At 34.7% G+C, this 15,344-nt stretch overlaps 1 protein-coding gene across 2 annotated transcripts; it reads right to left on the reverse strand.

Annotated features, from left to right (window-relative positions):
- Positions 1 to 2,428: 2,428 nt before the first annotated feature.
- LOC21411237 (G-type lectin S-receptor-like serine/threonine-protein kinase At4g27290) lies at positions 2,429 to 7,085 on the reverse strand. 2 transcript variants are annotated; one of them, XM_024175764.1, is made up of 7 exons: positions 5,733 to 7,085; positions 4,552 to 4,677; positions 3,897 to 4,054; positions 3,573 to 3,783; positions 3,235 to 3,472; positions 2,939 to 3,089; positions 2,429 to 2,837 (listed from the first exon to the last, which is right to left on the reverse strand). In XM_024175764.1, the coding sequence occupies exons 1-7, from the start codon at positions 6,976 to 6,978 to the stop codon at positions 2,523 to 2,525; spliced, it is 2,445 nt and encodes an 814-aa protein (XP_024031532.1). In that variant the 5' UTR covers positions 6,979 to 7,085; the 3' UTR covers positions 2,429 to 2,522. The 2 variants fall into 2 exon arrangements, with proteins under 2 accessions (XP_024031532.1, XP_024031533.1); XM_024175765.1 differs by lacking the exon at positions 4,552 to 4,677.
- Positions 7,086 to 15,344: the final 8,259 nt, after the last annotated feature.

A 15,344-nucleotide genomic window follows, 5' to 3' on the forward strand; every position in this document is an offset into this window, starting at 1 on the left:
GCTTTGATATCACGTTAAATTCTTACTCGCGTAATATCTTAAACTGTTTCAAGTCTTGAAATTAATTCTAGACTGAATAAATTCTAAATTTAACTTTTCTGCATTATATCCCGGGAGTGACATTATTTCTGACGGTGTCAACTCCTTAGCTCACATTGTACCCTTCTACTATATGTATCTATCTTGTGACTTTAACCTAGCTGTCTGGCAATTAAGGATTTTCTTTTCTTTAAAAATGTCAGTGCGTTTTTTTTTACGCTGCTAACATCATGCTGTGTTTGGAGATTCTTGAAATTAAGATTCTCAAACTATACTTGTACTGAAAATTATTCCGCCTTAAAGTACGGCAAGAATTTATCGATCGAATTTACTTGATCGAAAACATGAACTTAACATGAAATCTGCTACAGAATTTAGGAATACATATATTGATTCCATAAATCCTTCAGTCACATAATATTTTCTAGGAAAATCCTTGGCTTAAATAAATAAATTGTATTATTTAAAGTCTGGAATTTTCTCAGTCATTACATGACTGTCATATTCAAATTAGGATATTTGCAGATTTGTTGGAGGTAATGTGCTCATATGAAAAAGTGGAGATCTAGTTTGAATTTGAAAAGGATTTGCTGCATAATCGATTTGAAGAGATATCTTAGATATATTTGATTAGGAATGTAAATCGTATTTATCTTGGTGCCAAAGTAGCATAAGCTTTTAGACTCATTTCTTGGATTACACGTAAGGTATTCTAACTATTGCTATATATTGTAGTTTGTGTGTACGTGAAGTTTGGTGCCTTGAAAAATAGTAAATATTGGGCTTTTGTATTTTTGAGATTGGAGAGCAATTCAAGGTCATTTTTGGGTATGGGTTTTTACAGAATATTTGCAGAAGTGAGAGTTGTGATTAATGAGTCTTTGAGTTTCATTGAATTCGTCCTTGAGAAAAGGATTAGAAGCTTTCAGAAGGAAGCGCACTGCCAGCCAAAGGGAGTTCACCGTGCAGTTTGAAGACGAATGATGCTCGCTGAACAAGACCATTAAAGAGATTTGACATGGCGGCGACAATGTCAAGAAATGAGTCTTTAAGTGTATAACTCCGATTGATGTCTGTAAATCTTGAGACTTAGTAGATTGTTCAATATCTGAGCGTAACCCCGAAGATGTAGGTTATTTAACCGAACTGGGATACCAAATTCTGGTGTTCTTTACATTCTGCCTATTTTCCTACTTGCTTAATTTACGTTTCTGCATTAAAAAGACGCAATTAATCATCAGCATTTCATAAAGTGTTACAAGACCCTCTGAAACACTTGAGTAAAAAAAACAAACCTTACAATATATTATGTTAATTTCAATTTTAGTTCGTGCGTACAAATAAAAAAGTGTACAGGGGAGGAAAAGTCAACTGCTTGAGTAATGTTAAGGTATTTTGACTTATTATCAATATCAACGTTATTATTTTATCACTTTTTATATTTGAATAGACCGAGTCAATGAATTCTGCGTTGCCATTGTTATTTTGTCTACGTGAGACTGTTTTTGAGTAGATAAAATGATATTTTTTTTTTGGTGTGCCAAAAGTAACACTTGGCATTTCTAGTTCAAGAGCGAAGAGTGCGAGAGATTAACAGAGTTCCTAAATTCAAGCGCGGCTAAGAAACAAAGGCCATTTAAGTTCCAAAATGGCATTCCAAGGAAAACCTGAAAAGCTGGAAAATGATCTTCAGTAGCCATCTTATTCGCCATAACAAGAAACGTCTCCAAGGAGAAATGATTTGCACTAGAGAGATTTACCCCCAAAACACTGAATGAGATTTAATACAAACACTATAAAAAAGAAAAAGGTTTAAGAGCAACACTCGTAATAGTGTTAAATAGCATTGCTCTATAAAAAAATTTTACTTGACCATGCGTTGAAAAAGTCAAAATCCAATCATCAGGAAACTCATGTGTCTGTCTATATTTGGTCAACGTGATCTGTGCAATGCGAAAAAAAAAAAAAAAAAAAAAAAAAAAAATCTTAGGACATTTTCAAATTTGCGTGCTTAGGACTTGGAAAGGTTTGTTTATTATTATTATTATTATTATTATTATTTTTAAGCGTAGAATAGCTGATATTTGCTTTCAAAGAAGAACAAGAAAAAAAAAATAAAAAAAAAAGAAAGTGACTTATCTATATTCAGTGCAGCATATAGCTTTCCTACAAACAATGCATTGTTAACACTAAATTCTCCGTGGGTACTTCACTTATCGTATAAAACAGAAAAGACTGTCGTAAACATTGTTATCTATCACACATACACGAATAGCGTTGTTTTCATGTAAATGAGTAATATAATTGGACGATACATAAGAAATATATATATATATATATATATATATATATATTTGAACGTTCTTAATTTCTGCAAAACCTCTAAGAATTGGTTTAGAACAACGAAACGAAGACTTTTTCCTTGCATCAATTCAATCATCTTCTTCTTTCCTCTTTTTTCTTTTTCTTTTTCTTTTTTATTTTTATCTCCCTTGTAATATCGTAACAGTTACGTCAGTCGAAACATGATTTGGCTTTTTCAATGATGACAATGAAGAATCAACTGACTCTATAAAAGTTCTTTCCGTGTAAAATCCGGGTAGTTTAGGTTGAGGCACTGAAGCATTTTCACTATCTAACATGAAAAGAACGGATGACATCAACGGCCTATCTTCAGGGCGCTTTTGAACACACAATAATCCTACTTGGATACATCTCAACACTTCTGAGGCAGAAACATTCTCCATTAAAACATCTATGAGCTCTATAGCCTTGCCTTCATTCCATAGTTTCCATGCCTAAGACAAATGATTAATTTATTTAAGAGTCAATATGTTAAAAATTAGAAAGACATGATAAAAAGGAATAAAGTAAAATTAACTCCTAAATCTCAACTCACATGTCCCAAAAGATTGAGGTTATGATGCGGATGTTTAAATTCTCTGTTCTTCTTTCCACTCACTATCTCCAAAACCATGACACCAAAGCTAAAGACATCAGATTTCATCGAAAAGTGCCCATCTATTATGTATTCTGGAGACATATAACCACTGCATCAAAGAAAAATAGAGAAATGAATCCCATAAAGCTTGACAACTATAAGGTTGATTCAAATAGAACTAATTCTTGAGTTGCAAAAAAAAAAAGAAAAAAAAAAAAAAAAAAGAGGAACAATTAGAGACATGTTGAACTTACTATGTCCCAACTACTCTCTTAGTATTTACTTGAGCCTGGTCACCTCCAAATATTCTTGCTAAGCCAAAGTCCGATATCTTGGGATTAGTCTCATTGTCTAGGAGAATATTACTAACTTTAAGATCTCTATGAATAATTCTAAATCTTGAATCTCGATGAAGATAAAGAAGTCCTCGAGCTATCCCCACTATAATATCAAAGCGCTTCTTCCAATCAAGAGCAGTTTCCCTTGTTTGATCTATTTCCGATTCAAATGCATAACGTTAAATTTCAATATCCTTAGACCATAGGCATAAAATATATGACATAACTTAGAATATTTTTTTATGGTGACTCACTGAAAATGTATAAGTCTAAGCTCTTCTTAGGCATGAACTCATAGATCAACATTCTTTCTTCTCTATGAATACAAAATCCCAATAGCCTAACAAGATTCCGGTGCTGCAATTTTGAAATCAAGATAACTTCATTTTTGAACTCCACAGAGCCTTGTCCAGAATCTTTTGAAAGCCTTTTCACTGCTATTTCTTGTCCAGTCGAGAACACACCCTATATAAAAAAGTCGTGTTATTAGCTAAAAGGAATATAAGAAAAACATATGGAAGAATTAAGATTGTTCAATCCACAATAAAGGTGATCATAATGCATAAAAAATACGGTACCTTGTAAACAGGACCAAAACCGCCCTCTCCGACTTTATTTGTGGAGGAAAAATTATTAGTAGCATTGCAAATAGTATCCAAGCCAAATAAAGGTAGCTCTAAATCTTCCTCCAGTAGAAGAGGACCCTGATCTTTGTTTGAATTAAATATTGATTCCTCTGCAAAAACAGAAAATTAATACAATAACTATATGAGTGTCAGGCCATAACGACAATAGTTGTCGTGTCTTTTTATTTCGACTATAATAGTGATTTGCAGAATCCTTCTTGCAAGTATGAAGTAATTTTTACTTGCTTCGACAACTAATTGAGAAGTTTTACAGATTTTAACCAAAAAAAAAAAAAAATTTTTTTTTTTTTAAATTAAAAAACCCAAAAAAAAAAAAAAAGTTTATTTTCTTTGAAATTAAATAGCCTAATAACAAAATCATAGTTTTCCTGCTGTTTTAGTATATATCTTATTAAAATTTTTAACTGATTTTACCATGTTACAAGTTTGGGTAATAACATGAAATGCGGTCAATTATGTAATTTATTAAACTACAACATATATACTGAAACTTATTCTTCTTTAAACTTGTTATGTTACCAAGTGCTCATTAGTGTTAAGATGTTTTGTCTTGTTCTTCAAACAGAACAAAAAATGTATAACTTACCTTGGCTTGTAAGGAAGCAGGATGCTCTCTTACAGATGAGATATCCACCCACCAAAGAAAATAGAAGAAACCCCAATATTATTGACATGATCACCGCAATCTTTTTGCTATTGTCTGATTTTGTGACTATAAACAACCACAGCATATTAAAGAATATATTAAGGACATGTTTACCAAACCATTAGGAGTAAGAAAGGTAATAAGTTTGAAAAATAAGTAGAAATAAAAAGGATCATAATTTATAGTATTTACTAAATTAGGAATAGAAATCCTAACAGTGTAATTATATTAAAATGTTCTTTACATAATTAGATAAATTATTGCGTTATAATATATAAATATGGGATCCTTTACCTTTATCCAAAATCAGGCTCCAAAAGGGGTAAAAAAAAAAGTATTCCATTTTCTTTATTCCTTATAATGTTCCTCAAACTATCACTCTTAATTAGTTTAATTTCACAAATACCCCTGAGCTTTACCTTGTTTCAACATGCTCTCTAAATATTGAAAAATACTCATTTCACCACCTAAATTATGCAACTTATTTCAAAATACTCAATATATTTATAAACTAACAAATGATAACGTAACATTTCTTATATTTTTATAAATACCCCACAATTGATTTTAGATCAACTTGTCCTTTTATTTTAAAATCAAGAGGTAAGTTGATACAAAATCAATACTTCACGCGATATTTATGAAATAACATTAATTCATAGGTTGTTTTGAACCACTTTTCATAATTTAGTGGTGAAATAAATCTTTTTTTCAAGATTTGCGGGGCATATTAAAACAGGTAAAACATTTAAGGGCCATTTATGATACTAATCAGTCTTAATTTTATAAACAAACACTAAAGGAAAAGAGGAACTCATTTGCGTTCTTTCCATGGAACATAAATATTTAAAAGAAAAGAAGAATATATAAGGTCTAAAAAGTGTAATATAATGTCAATTAACGCGGGTTTGGTACTTGGTAATGACTTTTCAAAACATCTACCAGACTACTTTCATCCAAAATAAAATTAAAAAAAAAAAAACGAAAACAAAGGCCTAAAATCCAGACTCCATCAGACTTACTGAACTTGCCATGTACTTCAAACTTAGATTTGTAGAAATTAGCATAAGTTTTCCGTTACACTTCTCTGTATACAAACTAAAAAACAGATTTAAACTTACCAAATTCAGAAGCAGCCATTCTAACGTACAGATCTTGCCCACCAGAGCTGAAACTTCTAACATCAATCAACTCCCCAGACCACACCACACAGCCACCAACCCGAGCCACGGCATAAGCCACACACGAGCAATTCCTCCTGCAAATCAACTCACAGTCCTCCTTCCTCACCGCCGTCCCGTTCACTGTAAACTCCGAACCATACGGCAATTTCAACCGTGAGAACTTCTTGAACCCCTCGCTTGCACTACAGTTCAAGCGTGTCTTTATCACACATCCGCCGGTGAAATCCATCGCAGCCCAGTCTTCCGGTACTTTTGGAACAAACCCAGTTGGGCAATGGCAAACCGGGGTGTTACCGCTGTCACAAAAACCATTAGGACCACAACGCTCAAATGTGTCGCAATCGTCTCTCTGCACCGAGTAGGTGCTAACCCACTTGCCGTTGGCATGGTTCCACCGGAATTGCTCAGGAGACCCCGATGGATTTAACCAGAACCTGGTAACCGTGGAATTGTCCACGTTGTCGAAGGTAAAGTACACGTGGGTTCCGTTGGCAACATAGTTGGGTTCAAAGATCGGGACATCTTGGAGGGGCGGATCTGCGCCTGATTGGACACCATCCCAAGGCCCATTTCTGTACACGATATCTATGCCTCTGCGCAAAAGTACCTGAGGAAGCCCGTGAGGATCTACTTCGTACGTGAAACTTCCTGTGGATGGATCTTGGAGGCTGTTCCAGGAGGTTAGCTTCCAACTTTGACCCGTTATAAAGTCCCAACCCAGCTTCATACCCGCTATGAGCGAATCGTATGGATGGTCGAAACTCTGCCATGTATAGTTTCCGTTACTGCCATCTTTAACCACGAGGTTTCCTGTGCTTAAGAGCTGCAAATTTGGATCTTTTGCTGATGAATTTGAGGACCATATGAGGTCCTCTGTTTTGTTGTCGATGATTACTATATTTCCGGTTTCCGTGAGTTTAAGAACACCTGAAGAGTCTGTGAGTGGGCCATCTCTGTTGGCGACCCAGACGGCAGTGAGGTCTGCTACATTCTTGAACCATATTCCTACATAGCGGTTCTTGGAATTCGGTGGGCTGAAAAAGCCTAACTCGAACTTTTCACCGGCGGAGACCAGAGTTTGGTCGGTGTCTAGGAGTGTTTGATTTGGTTTTAAGATGTCATCAGCTGCTAAAAAATTGTGGAAGCAGATAATAAGAGAGAAGAAGAATATGATTACAACCATCTTCAATGATTACGTATAGTTTATATGAAACCGAATTAGAGTACGACGAGATATTGAGAGAAAAGGCTTTTCTTGGTCTCCCTTCTCCTCTGTTCCTTTTTTTTTTTCCCCAGTCCGAAAGACTTCTCTGTTCTCTCCTTCCATTTGAATGCAATTGTCGCTGGGTTTTAGGTGGGCCTGGAATTGACTTTTGTGGTTTCATTTTTCTCCGTTACTGTCGTTGCGTCAACATGACAATAGTATATTTCTCCCTCGGAGAAAGTTGATGCATCACGGCAAAGAAAACATTGAATGAGGTTTATGGCATATTTACTTACACGTAATGAAAGTGGACAAGAATCAGTGGTCATAAGTCAGAATAGATATAATTCAGAGTGATAAATCAAAATCCCTGTTTATTTTACTAATTCGAGTTTAGAATTCGAGTTTTGTTACAGTGAAAAGTTCTCAAAAACAGTCACATCTAACTTTTTTACTACAGTAAAAAGCTCTCACATAAAGTCACATCTCAATTCGAATTAAAAACTCAAATCAGCGAATTAAACGATGGCAAGAATGAGAATCACAACACACCACTTTTATATGTTCACTATTTTTTTGTGACGACCCTCCTATGAGGCCGTCACTGTAACTTAAACTTTAATTTGTACTTACTTGGGTTTCTTAAAATTTGCGGAACATTTTTTTTTAAAACATAAGAAGGAATACTTTCATAATTCGTAACAATAATTTCAAAAGAATGAATCACTAAATTACTTAAAGCTTTTCTTAATTTTAGTTAAGATAAAACCTTCTAAAAATATCTTTTGAACTAAGTGACGTTTGAACTCTTGTTTCACATACTCTTTAAGAGCCTTTCTAAAACTAGCCAATACATTCGGGCCATCTAATATGACCTTAAAATGAATTTCGTGAGAAATCTTAAATTCAAGTACTTCTTAAAGTCCTTTCAAAATCAATCAAAACCGTCATGTTTAAAATTCGTTTATTTGCATACACTATTGCAATGTTCTAAAATTTAAATACTCAAAACTAGGGTTGTTAGATACAACCTCGGTTTCCCTAACATACATATATACATATACTTTTTAAACATACATACTTGAAACATTTGAATCATATAAACATATACATGATTTTACTTAAACTTACTGCGGAAGATTTTAATGTTAGCGGTATCCATTCCCATCTCCACCATTCATCCGTCACTCGCCACTGCCATTCAAGAATTGCTTATAGGTTTCTTACCTACAGCATGAACATATCTGATTGAGCTTTCGCTCAGCAAGTAGGAACTATTTCTCGCAAAATAACTGTAAGTTCACATGAATAAATATGCATGAGCTGATTATGCTTAATTATGATGTCTTATCATAATCTTATTATCTTATCGTATCTTTCTTGCTGATGGGCCCGAGTGCTCGCGTACCACTTGCGCGCGATCATCAGAACGTGAGGGTTTGCAAGGTCCCCCACGACACCGTGATTATAACTTGAATGCCTCCCTTGAGTCGGAGGACATTATTGTTATTTTCTTTTTCTCCCTTGTGGAGCTTGAGTTACCTCCCTTGTGGAGGCTAGTACGGCACTCAACTGATATTATTCTTATAAGTTCTCTTGACTTATTAAGGTGTATGCAATATGACATAGCAAAGCATACTATAACATAGAATGTACTCAAATACGTATACTTCATGTGCACTGCTTCAGTGTATGCAGTATGATCTAGTATAGTATACATAATATTAAATTAACTCAAACACATATAATTCATGTGCGCTGCTTACTTGCTTACTTCTGAAAATGAATACCCATTGAGAGTGCAAGATTATCTGTCGTTTGCTATTCTATTTTAGCAGCTTATGAAGGAAATCTAGCCCTTTACTTAAGGCATGTATTCCTTTCCTTTACTGAAGGATAATTTACTATAAGGATCAATTTATTAAATCCTCAAAATCTTATTTTCCTTAATTGCCATTACAAATTTGTGCTAAATTGATAATTCATTAATTATCTTATCCTTATAATAAGTCTAATAATTTAGTTAACTAATTTTGGTAATTAATTTACCCTCTTATTCATATACTCAGTCTACATAAGTTAGTTAATTAATCTTAGTAATTAATTAACTTCCTTAACCATATTCTAAGTCTTAGATAATTTAATTAATTAGTTTTAATAATTAATTAAATTATCATCCATAATACACTTTTAATAACTTTACCTTTACCTCACTTGACGGGCTCATAATTGTGTTGAGGTCCATATTTACCGTCATAAAATTAAGGGACTAGCGTATCGTTTCTTTACGATTTTCGCTTACATGCTTATTTGAAAACTGTTAAGTTTTATTGGAAAACTATATACGGTGTTTAACATAAACATAAACCTAATTCGCGAATCTCATAATTAACGTATTTCGTGAAAATCATACGCCTTATATGACTATCTTAATTAAACTGTAAGCACGGTTTGTACTTGCATGGATCTGAGCTAAGCGGTTTTGATAGTATCTCGCTTGTCATGTCCTCCTGCGTATTCCTCAAAACTAATTTTGGGAAAAGCTGCAAACACTATGAATGATCCTTGAGGAACATCGTAACTTTAAACACTCGATTCTGATCTTCACTTGTTTAGTCTAAACCACCTCGATCCGCGTGCAACGAGTACCAGACCATTCTTATAAGAATTGAATTTGGTTGAACAGACGTCATCATTTCGTTCAACACGTCGAAACGAGTCAGGATATGGTCTCGGATCATCAAACGGATGTCGATAGCCTGAGAAACGACACCTCGCTGGAATATGGCGGCGGCGGAGGCTCCCGGAGAGTTTTTCCGCGGCGGACTTGGGCCCTAGCCCCCTAACTTGACCCTTCTGAGTCCATTGGTGCGGTCAATTTCACACCATTCAGCCTGTAACAGTACCTATCGGGACCGGCAACGTCGGTAAAATCTGGCAACTCCAATCGCAGAATTCCGGTCATCAATTCTTAAAATTGGTTGAGAGGTTTTCTTACCCGCTTCCTTCTGAGTGTTGTGACACCAAAGTTACTACAATCCAACGATTAGATCATCAGAACCACCTCTTCCCTCCATGGATGATGGTAGTGGCTCTATTTTCCAGCCAAACTGTGACGGTGACGGTGGCTGCTGGTCGGGATCTACTGGGCGTTGACTTCTGAGTCGATTGGTGGGGGCGGTGACATCCACGATGGCCTGGAGAGAGAGAAACGACGGTGGCGGCGGTGGCGATTCCGGCCACCACAGACGGCAGTGCTCTGTCCAGAATCGAGCTATGAAAAAGGATGGGTTTTCTTCATCTCGCTGTACTAAGTCCATAGGGACAGAAATCATCTCAATCGGAGGTCGGATGGCGGAGATATCAGGACGGGAAGAAATGGGTAATTTCAGAATTTTCGCCGGCGATTGCGACTTATTTTGGCAGAGTTAGAGGTCGTGCCGCATGTCGTTGAACTCGGCTCATCGAGATCTTTCTATTGACACCGGCGGTGTCAAAAACGGAGCTCGGAATCTCAACTTAAGTATTTGGCCAATGATGGTTTTGTGAGAGAACGTGAGAGAAGAGAGAGAGAGTGAGCAGGAATAAGAGAGAGAAAGTGAGAGTACCCTAATTATTTCACTATATAAAGTGTCTGATTAAGGCAAGATTACGTGCTTGATCTTATCCTTAAATATTTCCTCTAAACATATTAAATTTATACTGATTAGAGGTACTTAATTTAGCTCACGTAATTTAATCTACTACTTACAGTCCAACATTAATTTCTGAATAATTCAATATTGTTTTATATTCTTACTCGTGTAATATTTTGAACTGTTTCAAGTCTTAAAATTAATTCTAGACTGAACAATTTCTAAATTTATCTATTCTGCATTATATTCCGGGAATGACGTTGTTTATGACGGTGTCAACTCCCGAACTCACATTGTACCCTTCTACTATGGGTATTTATCTTGTGACTTTAACATAACTGTCTGGCAATTAAGGGTTTTTTTCTTCTTTTAAAATGTCAGTGCGTTTTTTTTATACGCTGCTAATTTCATGTTGTGCTTAGAGATTCTTGAAATTAAGATTCCCAAACTATACTTGTACTGAAAATTATTCCGCCTTAAAAAATGGTGAGAATTTATCGATCAAATTTACTTAATCGAAACATGAACTTAACATGAAATCTACTATAGAATTTAGGAATACATATATTAATTCCATAAATCCTCCATTCACAATATAACATAATATTTTCTAGGAAAATCCTTAGCTTAAAAATACATGAATTGTATTATTTAAGGTCTGGAATTTTCTCTGTCATTACAATCTACCCCCCTTATGAAATTTTCGTTCCGAAAATTAGAACAACTCGAGGTAGCTTTTCCTCGTATTCTTTTCACGTTCTCAAGTAACTTCCTCAATATTATGATTTCACTACAAGACTTTAACCCGAGAAATTACTTTATTCCTTAAGGTTTTCTCCTCGCGAGCTAGGATCTGGACTGCGTGCACTTCGACAAGTTCCTAGTGCAATACATGCGATGGATCTGTCGCATACCCCTCTTTTACCGAATCTTATTACTCCTTTCATCGGTACCACCTTCAGGAAAACTAAGTCTCCTACTTGAAACTCTATACGTCTGCGGCATTTATCCGCATAGCTCTTCTGGCGACTGTGAGCTGTATCAAACCTCTTTGTGATACATCTCACATCGTCTGTGGTTCTCCTGTCAAAGTCTACTATTTCTAGATGCTTCTCCCCAGGTTCATACTAATGATTTGGGGACCTGCATAAACATCGTATCATATCACGATTATTTGGGCATTTTCCCGTCTGGACCTTATTCCATAGAGTAACGAGACCCTTATGAGTCCAAATTTCATACAATTGATTGTAACACATACTTCTATAAGATAAAATTGTGTTGTTTCCTGTGTCTGTAAATGACTACTTGAGGTTTACATGCCTTATATTTGTCTTATAATCATCAGACTTAATAAGTGGTTTCCTCAAATACTTAATTCCTTAAGTAATACATGTATCGACCTCATCTGACATAACTTATCTTCTTCATAGGGCTCTAACTGTTTATGTTTCTATCACAAAATATTCATAATTCTCCTTCAATTCTTTAAAGGATAATTATTGCTTACACAACTAGTTACATCATCTTTTCCCTTAGGGTTACTACTATATCCTTTAACCATGTGACACTCACTCAATTGTTTTGTCTTAGGCTTTATGAGTCTTTCTAAGGGGTCTACCCTTTTCATTCTTATTTGGTGTCGAGTTCAAACTACTCTCAAGAGTATGAACTCATTTAAGGAGATACATTCTCCGTACTTTAGCATTCTTCTTCTAAATTACTTTTTATATAATCAAGCTCTTAAGCTCATTCCATCTCGTGTTTACTTTCCTCAAAAAAATAATTATCTTAAACTTATGACTCTGGAAAAATTCAAATAATTTCTCCTTAAAATAGGTTTATTTTAAAGTATTACCTTCTGTTGACATCCTTGTTCTTAGGTAGGATCATCCATCTTTCGATCCCTGTACCTTTTTGAGCATAGATAATAGTCTTAATGGTTATACACCAATCATTCTTAACCAAATCCTCGACCTCTAAACTCAATAAGGTCATCCTTCAGTGTAAAAATGATTCCACTAAAAAAAAATTCTTTCATTTTCTTTATATTTCTAAATTGATAATAAAGTTTCCCTATTTATTATCGGGCGCAGTATATATAAAATAAAATCCTTAAACCATTGCTACATTTGATACCCTAATATCTTACCTTTAACTTACACATCACACTGACCAAGCTGCTAGTCCTTACTATGCCTTCACTTATGCAAGAGATCTTCTCCTTTAAAAGGATTACATTTTATATCCTCCATTAAAAGTTTGATTTATAAATTCGTGACTTAAGTCCTCAAAGTTTCAATCATAAGTCCTAATAAATATGTTTTAGATCGGCATCACAACCAAGTTTTTCTTAATAGATAAACACTATCCTTAATTGGTTTGCTCCATTCTTGCTGTAATTTTCTTCTTACAACGCATCTTGATTGGCACGAAAATCTTACTATTTCTATTTCTTTACATCATAATATCTAATAATGATTCACACTTCGATCTTGAGGTATCTTATCTTTCTTAAGCTATAATCTCGCTTATCGAGAGATTTCACCTACCTAATTTAATCTCCTTGAGTAGATACGTAAATTAACACATTTATCACTTTATTTGATACTTACTATTCACGAGAATACTATATCACCATAAGTTGGGTTCTATCCATATTGATAACTAGGTAAAAACTATGTCATGAGGAAAGTTTAGCTCTTCTATTAGAGAATTTTATACTATTCTATCCTTCCTCTAATTACTTAATTCAGATCACATATCTCTATTCGTGATCACCCTAGTATCGTGTAAACTTAGCACATCTAATCCATGATTTTCTAATGGACAAGTTTATGGTAGTGTATTGTCATACCTTACTTGCCTACTGTATTGTGGGATGACTTATTTTCTGTCAATTGATACCTTCATCATAAAGGTAACTTTTACCTTTATCATCTTTACCTAATGCAATCTTAATTCTTTTAGGGGATTTTTAAACAAATCAATAATTGTATTCTTCAATCCTAAATATGGTGAGAATATCTCCTCTTGAGGTTGTTGTAGAGGGATTAGTTTGGTTAAAAACTAACCTAGAACAACCTCCCTCAATATGTCCATGACCTTCGGTGTTCTTTTCTTATCACTTAAACTGCTACTTACATCTAAACTCATTGTATTAGTTCTTATACCTATATCCAAATGAGATTCTCAACATCTAGAACCTCTTTTGCATTTGTCTTAACTTATAGTCTTTCTGAGTTACTTATCAACACATTCATACCCATAGGTACTTTCTATGAGATTGCTAACATTTCAAGGCTAGCAATGATTGTGTATTATATCTTAAGTTGGTTGCTTAACACCTACCATAAGTGGGTATTGCTTAATGTTGACACTCTATTTCCTATATCGTATCTTGATATACATATATAGTCATCAAACGTGGCCCACATCTAACTTGACGGTGTTACATCGTCCATCTACTTGTTAACGTCGCCTTCATGCTACATATTCAGATCCTCTTTACGGATCCAGGCTGAAAAACCGTTACTAGGGAAGCAGTCATATGGGCTTCCTCGAAGGGAGTCTCGATAGTAGCCTCTTTTCAATGGTTGTACGTGGCTTTGATACTTTGCTTGACTTCAATACTTTGCTTGGCTTCATAGTCCAGCAACGATCATTAAAGAGTCACCTCAAATGATCACACTTCTCTAGATATTGTCTTGTCAACCCAAGGGATTACAACACAATAACTTTTGGGGCATTTCGACTCGAATGGTCCTTGATAGGACGATCTTAATCGTGCAAACATATTCACTTTTGGTTGCTCGTTAAATAAGCGTTCGCGTCTATTAACTACTATAATCTACTTATCATAAACATACTTTAACTTACTTGGACTATGGCGAAGCAAACGCGTGACGACGTGGAGTAGGATGGCAGGATACCGGCTCTGATACCAACTATGACGACCCTCCTATGAGGCCGCCACTGTAACTTAAACTTTAACTTGTACTTACTGGGGTTTCTTAAAATTTACGGAACATTTTTTTTTTAAACATAAGAAGGAATACTTTCATAATTCATAACAATAATTTCAAAAGAATGAATCACTAAATTACTTAAAGCTTTTCTTAATTTTAGTTAAGATAAAACCTTCTAAAAATATCTTTCGAACTGAGTGACGTTTGAACTCTTGTTTCACATCCTCTTTAAGAGCTTTTCTAAAACTAGCCAATACATTCGGGCCATCTAATATGACCTTAAAACAAATTTCGTGAGAAATCTTAAATTCAAGTACTTCTTAAAGTCCTTTCAAAATCAATCATTTAAACCGTCATGTTTAAAATTCGTTTATTTGTTGCATACACTATTGCAATGTTCTAAAATTTAAATACTCAAAACTAGGGTTGTTAGATACAACCTTGGTTTCCCTAACATACATATGTACATATACTTTTTAAACATACATACTTGAAACATTTGAATCATATAAACATATACATGATTTTACTTAAACTTACTGCGGAAGATTTTAATGTTAGCGGTATCCATTCCCATCTCCACCATTCATTCGTCACTCGCCACTACCTTTCAAGAATTGCTTATAGGTTTCTTACCTACAGCATGAACATATCTAATTGAGCTTTCGCTCAGCAAGTAGGAACTATTTCTTGCAAAATAACTGTAAGTTCACATGAATAAATATGCATGAGCTGATTATGC

The sequence above is a fragment of the Morus notabilis genome, unplaced genomic scaffold (assembly GCF_000414095.1).
Source record: "Morus notabilis unplaced genomic scaffold, ASM41409v2 Scaffold1784, whole genome shotgun sequence".
In the NCBI taxonomy this organism is placed as follows: Eukaryota; Viridiplantae; Streptophyta; class Magnoliopsida; order Rosales; family Moraceae; genus Morus; species Morus notabilis.

Bases quoted from the DNA above. Each gene is read 5' to 3' on its own strand.
- LOC21411237 (XM_024175764.1), bottom strand. From the start codon at position 6,978: ATGGTTGTAATCATATTCTTCTTCTCTCTTATTATCTGCTTCCACAAT. The intron at 4,678-5,732 runs GTAAGTTTAAAT...GGTTGTTTATAG, and splicing joins AATGGCTGCTTCTGAATTTG to TCACAAAATCAGACAATAGC. The intron at 3,090-3,234 runs GTAAGTTCAACA...TCTTTGATGCAG, and splicing joins AAGAGAGTAGTTGGGACATA to TGGTTATATGTCTCCAGAAT.